The following is a 7,503-nucleotide window of genomic DNA, read 5'->3' on the forward strand; positions in this document are numbered from 1 at the left end:
AAACAAAGCATGAGCTTACACTCTGTTGCCGTTGTGTTTTTTTTTTGGTAGTTCTTTCCCCAATTATCCTATAGTCATAATACACCTTTTTCCTCAAACTGTAAAAGTTAATCCTGTTAAATATCACATATTGTATTTTCGACTTTACGTATTCAGATGCAACCTAACAGCTATTTAAATGAGTAACTATGAGCAGATTTTTGACTATATTATGAATGTTTCACAGACTAGCATGAACTGTTAAAAACAATATAAAAATAAAACATTGTAAATTTGAACCCCTATAATATGAATAAAGGCAAAGAAACGTAGCATTGCTGCTCATAAGCATTCAGCGTAAACTGTGTGAATGAGCAGCAATGAGAGGTTAGACTTAAACTGTTAAATATAAAATATTAGTGCCACATCTCTTGGAGGATTGTTGCTTCTTTTTTTCCCCCCCATGGGGCCTCTGGTTAGGGGCATGTATATTTTATAATACAGAATACAAATACATCTAAGGACATGAAACTGATTAAACAAAAACAACATCCTCATATAAAAGGTGAAGCAAAATCCTTATGACTGAAAAAATAATTAAGAACTGTAAATAAACACACGTTATACAGCTTAAATCAAGAAAATACTCCCTTTCATCCTCTGGTATCGGTCGTCAGGGAGTTAAAGTGTGGGAAGTGGAACGAGAAGGTAATCTCTCAGACGTCAACTCAGGTCAAGAGTGTGATTTGTATCCACCTACATTCCCCCGACCTTACCAGCCGCTCTCTGTTGCTCCAGTCTCTGATAGAGGCGCGCACACACACACAGGCCCGAGTTCCCCCTAGATATGGAAATAGTGTAGAGTTGAAGGTCAGTTCATCCATCCTCAGGAAACGGGGAGTCATCCTCATTCCCACGAGCGGCATCAATACCACTGATGGTTCCTGTTTGCCAACAGAAGCTGCTGAGCTCAGCGGGTTCATACAATTTTTTTTTTTTTCGACATGTCTTTGGCAAAAAAAAAAACACACCCACATGAATGATCTCGTTCTCGTTCTCACCCAGACACTTGTGTCCAAAACCCTGGACCAGGCCAGCGCCCAGTTTGCTGCTTCAGCCCTCGTCACCACGGACCAGCTGCTCACCTTCAAGTCCAAAGAGGAGGTGGTGCTGGCCAGTGGAGTCAATGGGGTTCTGGCAGGTGCAGGTGAGCGTCGCGTATTTATGTCATTGATTTATTTTACACAGTTGAGTCGTACGCAAACACAGGAGGTGTGGCAAGACTAATATTACCTATAATAACGGTTACGTTTTGGGGAAAATGTCAAAGCCCCACAACCGACAGCTTTCCTGCTTGCAAAGTAGAGGTGTCACTTAAACCAAAAGGTATGCTTAAACAAATTTACGTTATGTTAAAAGCAGAGTCTCCAGATTTTTTTTTGCCATCTATGGTGTAGAGTCAGAAATACGTATACATGTAGCTTTTATTTGTTTTCACTTCCGCGATCGTCCACTCAGGATGTAGTTTTAAGACCATATACGTCCTCCATTTTCACCGCTGCTTCTGATAAGCAAACTGCAGGCCAAGCTGCACTCACAGCACCCTCTGCTGGACAACTTATCCAAAGCTATTGATAATTTGAACTCAAACGGATTTCTGAGATTGCAGTCGAACAGGAAACCAAATTTTGTAGTGTAAACTAAGGCGGTCAGAAATCTGAGCGCACTAAATTACAACATCGTCACCAGTGGTGTAAGGAAGAGATTTGACGTCTCGTCTTTTTGGGTTTATGAGCAAATCATAAGCTTAAGGAAGACATGACCTGTTGTAGCAGTCTTTAGATTTGATCATTGAGGCGTTTCTCACAAAATGCGACCACATAAAAACCAACAAAATTTCACTAATGCTCCACTTTGCTCAGGTTGTAAAAAGGTAATTAAAAAGCAGCAACATCAGTCATGTTTATTTCTGCTTTATGGGAGCAGAGTATTTATTACAATGTGTTTGTCAGACAGCTGGTTATGACTCGGTGGCAAATGCGTCAGTACAAACGTGTGTAGTTAATAGCTTAGTAGTTTTCGGTAATGTTTGTCTTTGCGCGTAACGTTGCTGCGTTCCCACAGGTGTGTACAAAGGCCTGCATCTCTCCGGAACGACAGCGACCCTTCACCAGACCAACCAGTCGACACACACTACCACCTCCGCGACGTTCCTCCAGCCCTCCGCCAACTCGGCCACGCCCTCGCCCGCCAACGCTGCCCCCACCTCGCTCAACTCCACCCCCAGCGCCCACGCAGCGGCGGCGCTGGGCCTCCTGGGATGCAGCGCCCCCAGCGCCACCCCCGCCACCACTCAGGTCCTCATCGGGAACAACATCTGTCTGAGCGTGCCGTCGGCCGCCAGCCTGGCCGGACGCCACATCCCCCGGACCCTCGGCAGCGTGCCGTCCTCTGCCTTAAAGCTGTCCGCCGCCACCAACCTGCAGATGCCCAAAGTCTCCGGAGCGTCGCCCATGGACATGGGCTCAAGGTAATTACACTTGATATTTTAGCAGAGTCTCATTAGATCAGCAACATAGACAGACACTTTCATCCTGAAAAGCTCAGTCATTTTCATATTTATTTATTTACTTACTTTACACAGCTGCGGCTTTAAAAACTGCCCGGCTCTCTTGTCTCTATGCGTGCACTGCACGGCGATAACTTAATTGTCAAAGCGCTCACGCACGCACAGGAGCACGGTGGAGCGCACACAGCCACACAGTGAGGTGAACAGAGCTGCAAATAGCTCTGCACGCGCTCACACCCACGTGCTCTGCAGGGCTGCAACAGAGCAAAACAAACAAGGTGGAGAATCTCGTGTGTGTGTTTTATGACATGAAATATTTTAAAAAACAAAAGTGGTGGGACAAAGTGCCATGTGCCACATTCATCTGTTTCAGTGTTTTCTTAATAATTCAAGCAAGTTTTTGGATTTTTCCACCTTCTAAAAGGTGAATATTCTGGTGGTTATGGTTCATTTTCACATAAAATGTCATTTGACAAGATTTCCTTTTGAATACTGTTGTGGAATAAAGGGCCAAAAGTTAGATGGCCGATGCAGATTTTTTAGAAATGACGGCCGATAATAGATGTAGATTATGTACTTTGCTGATTTTCTTTATTCCTCCATCTGGTAAAATATAACAGTTTAAATGAAAATAGTGAGTAATAAATAAAACAACACAATTGCTTAACCCTTCTGTTACCTTCTGTTATTTGGTGTACGTACTTCTCATTTACCATAACTCGTTTGTTAGACCTTGACGTGTGCGTGCGTCGTAATTTCATTTTCATTCGCATCCGAATTCTCAGCACTTTCGCCCCGTGTATTCACGTCACGTTAAGGTGTGCAAAGACCTTAATAGTCGATATCTGCAATCTACATTTTATGTCTTTTCAATAAAAAGTAATGTGTAAACTCATCAAAAAAAAGTTCTTAATCAAGTTTCTATCTGGCCGTCTGGATTTATTTAGATTTCATGTCAAAAAAATAGTGTCTTCTGTCCCTTTTTCCAAGATAACTCTCACTTCCAATGTCTGGCAGTTTTAGTTAATTGAATTATAGTTGTCTGTGATTGGACAGTCTTTCCGCAGAAGTACTGAGAGGCTACAATAATGACAAGTATATTGGCGCAATGATCTTATTTCTCTACTTTCCGGTATCCATCCATCCCATCTTCTTGCACTTTATCCTCCATATGAGGGTCACGGGGCGCGCTGACATGGGGCAAAAGGCGGGGTTACACCCTGGACAACATCGCCCGTCCATAGTCGATGAATTTTTCTAGATATCGCAAAAGGTCTAGGAGTTACAGTAATGAGAAGTACGCATGGTAACAGAAGGGTTAACTGGCCTGATTAATCGGTCTATATCTAGTATGGAACATACACCCATTGTTTTCCGTCGGCATTAGAAGCTAAAGACGGAACACCCCTGACCTTCTCTCTCTCTCTCTCTCTCTTTCTCTCCGCAGGGATAATCACGACGAAGACAAGCCAGCACTGAACAGTATAGCAGACAACACAGTGGCCATGGAGGTGACGTAGTAGCGGTGCGGCGAAGAGTCCGCTCTTTAGGTGCTGTGCATCGTAGCATCGGGAATGCAAAAAAAAAAAAGGGACGGCAGGACTCTCGACTGACGCAGAATGACAAGCGGCCCCGACCGACCGACCGACCGACCGCTCGCTTGCAATTCTCATCTCTCATCCTTTTTAAAAAGAAACAAAACGTTTTTTTTTTGTTACTGTTATCAAAGTAAAAAAAAAAAAGAAAAGGAAGAAAAAAAACGGAAAAAGAATGACATGTGTAAATTATGAATATGGCAAAAATTAGTATCTGTACAGTAACTACATATTTGTAATATCCCCCCCTGTATATATATTACTTGAATACAGAAACTGTCCATTTGTGATGTTTTGCACTTGGGAGTCAAACTTAAAGGAAAGGAGGAAAAAAAAAGAAAAAGAGTAAGCCAAGTAACTTGTGGCGAGTGTGAGAGAGAGAGAGAGAGAGAGACGTGGGAGTTGTATAGAGAAGAGTTTTATCACATCATGTGCATGGTGCGGAGCCTGCTGTTTTTAATCTATTTATTGTGCTGTGTTTACAGTTTTTTTTTTGTTTCATTTTTTCTTTTTGGTTTGTTTTTTTCCGTTTTGTTTATTTTTTTTATTTGTACACTGTACCTTTTGTTGGTTCATGTGCTGTAGTAAATGTTAGGTAGCTACAGACTCCTGGGTATTTTTGTATATTGTGAACACAAAGCAGGTCCCTCCCTCCCTCCACACACACACACACACACATACGTTTATTTTTGGGTCCGTGTGCTGCTTCTTCTTCTTCTGTCAATCATGTTGAAATCAATAGTGACATACATACAGACCAGGAGGAGGAGGAGGATGAAGATGGCGTGAATGAGGTTCCTTTTTGAAGAGAAAGGAGCCTCCTCTTCTTCCTGGGAGCTTTCATCATCAGTACAGTCCCAAACACAAGTAACAAAACAGGGATGAAGTCTCTTCCCAGAAGCCTTTGCTGCTTCTAATTTAAAGCACTATTTTATTTTTGTTTTTTGTCGTGTTTTTGTTCATTTGTTTGTTTTTTTAAATAAATATCTCCAATGCTGCTTTTGTATTTTGTTTTTAAAAAGGTGGGGGTTCGTCCTTAATTTTCATGCAAGCCGACCCCCCTCCCCCTTTTTTTTTCTATTTGTTTTATCCCCCACGGACATTTTTGTAAAACAAAAATTATTTTTGTAATTTTATTTTCATTTTTTTTCTTGTGGTAAAACTCGATTGTATGCTTCTTATTTTTTTTTTTTACTCCCGTTTATTGAAAGACTTCATTCGTTTGTCGATTTGTTACTTGGTCATGCATAGGTGATATAAGGGAGGTGAATGGGCGGCTGTCGCTGTACGTGTTTCATCATTCCACTTTTTTAAAATGACAAAAAAATGCTAAATAGGGGACAGAGCGGTTGTGAGGAAAACAACTCTTCTCTCTCATATCCCCCCCTCCCTTTTTTCTGTTTTTTTTTTTTGTTTTGTTTTTGTTTTTCTTTTCTTTGAAAAAAGAATCTCCAGACGGCTGCAAGGCCAAAAACCACAAGTATTGGGTGCCTTCCTTTGGGGAATTTACTGTTCTCTCTTCTGTGAAGAGTTAGGCACAAAGGCAGCATTACTTAGTAGTGCTTCTCGTCTTTGTCTTTGAATCTGAATGCCCAGTCCAATGGCAGGATGTATCCTTGAGGTTTACTTGTCCCACCTGGAGGCTGAAAAGACTAAAAAAAAAATAATAATAATAATGTGACAGAACTCTCACTAAAAATAAGACAAATAAAGCCCAGGGCATTAAATGTGAACTGTTGTGGACTCTGGTGTCTTCATGTGTGTGTGTTTGTGTGTTAAAAAGTCAAATTACCAGTTTTAACGCCACGCTGTTCAAATCTATAGATGTATATAGACCTTATTTTTGAATGCAGAACAAACTAACGGAGTCTGACTTAATGTTTTTGTTTTACCGCTTTATCCACCATATGAGGGCCGTGCGAAATTCACGTGTTTGTACTTAATTTCTATTTCTAGCAAAGTTTACTCCGCTACATTTCCTCTAACTCTCTTTGTTACCCGGTACTGCCAGATGAAATCAGAAGAAGAGTTGCTAATAGTCTGTATTTTATATAGAGCTTTTCTCGTCTTGATGAGCTGCTTTCACACACTTCAGCGTGGGGTTAAGTGTCTTGCTCAAGGACACAGACTACAGCAGAACCAGGAATTGAACCTACAACCTTCCAGTTCAACACGCTGGGTGAATCTGCTGTAAATTATTGTCTTTATGATTTTAGAATGTAAATATTCCCAAACAGTGTCATATACAAGATACTAAACCTCTGAAATCTAAGATGAAATGTCCTCAATCAACGCAATATTTTTTTTTTTTAATATTTAACTTTAAGCGTTTTAGTCCATAATTAGCCAACAAAAGTATGATCACCTGGATTAATAGATTATTATACAGATTATAGACGAGAACCAAATCGAGGTCATCGTTTTTAAGTGAAGTTTGAGCGTCCGTTTTTCCGAATCGAGGCATAAATCGAGTTCAACCTGCTTCCTTTTGTTGTTCCTTCGGTGCCGCAACAATCGAGTTATGCGGAAAAAACAAGAAAGAAAAAGTGCGGTTTAGCCATACGGAGCCATTGTTAACACCTGTGCTTTCCCCTGTTCAAACCTGTCAAACTCTAAAGCTCATTTACAAGGAAACACAGTAACGTCTCCACTCTGCAGCTCACACACCTCACCACAGCTTTTATTTCCAGAGAAAGAAAACAACACATACTCCCCTAAAACAACAGCAGCAGCAGCAGCAGCAGCTCTGTCGCACACACATCACTTTCTCATCAGTGGCCAAATTACTCTATAGTTTTTTCTGATTATTTATGTTGCAGAGGAGACATCACTCAGCAGCCCACCTCATAATAATCTGCCACAGGGGGAGGTGTGGGAGGTGTGGCCCCCGCCGTTACTCGCCTTCTCATTACTACAGTGAGCCGTTCTTTTGTTTTTTTTGTTTTTTTTTTGGTGAAATAAAACAGTTTTTCTCATCAGTTTCTCTTGGGTGAGAAATCACCGGCGTCTGCTGCACAAGAAGAAGAAGAAGAAGGATTTTCATCCTGATTGAACGAAGCGCACGTCTCATCTTCTTCTTCTTCTCAGGCTGCGTTCACGCAAATATTGTCTCCTCCCAAACTGTGTGTCTTCACTCAGTGTGTGTGTGCGTGTGTGTGTGTGTGTGTGCGTCTGCTGGAAAAAACAGCAGTGCAGCTGTTGGAAACCACTGGATCGGATGTCGCGGGAACAGCGCCGTGATTGGACGAAAGGGTTCGGGCCTGTTCACACTGCTCACACTTTTCTCTGTGTGTGTGTGTGTGCGTCTGGGACAACAGGTGCGAGTGGTGACTGAGTGTCTGGTTCTGTGTAAAGTGACTC

The 7,503-nt window shown here is 41.8% G+C and overlaps 1 protein-coding gene across 3 annotated transcripts in view; it reads left to right on the forward strand.

Moving 5' to 3' along the window:
• LOC131462370 (enhancer of polycomb homolog 1-like) overlaps positions 1–5,876 on the forward strand; it is a 28,604-nt gene extending 22,728 nt beyond the window's left edge. For 2 of the 3 annotated variants that reach the window (XM_058633530.1, XM_058633520.1), the window contains 3 exons: positions 1,045–1,186; positions 2,104–2,509; positions 3,996–5,876. In XM_058633530.1, the coding sequence (XP_058489513.1) occupies positions 1,045–1,186; positions 2,104–2,509; positions 3,996–4,068 (621 nt within the window). In that variant the 3' untranslated portion in view covers positions 4,069–5,876. Of the gene's footprint in view, positions 1–1,044; positions 1,187–2,103; positions 2,510–3,995 lie in introns of those variants that run through there. The other variant, XM_058633539.1, reaches the window with a different exon arrangement.
• The last annotated feature ends 1,627 nt before the right edge of the window (positions 5,877–7,503 follow it).

The sequence above is a fragment of the Solea solea genome, chromosome 1, assembly GCF_958295425.1.
Source record: "Solea solea chromosome 1, fSolSol10.1, whole genome shotgun sequence".
Taxonomy (NCBI): domain Eukaryota; kingdom Metazoa; phylum Chordata; class Actinopteri; order Pleuronectiformes; family Soleidae; genus Solea; species Solea solea.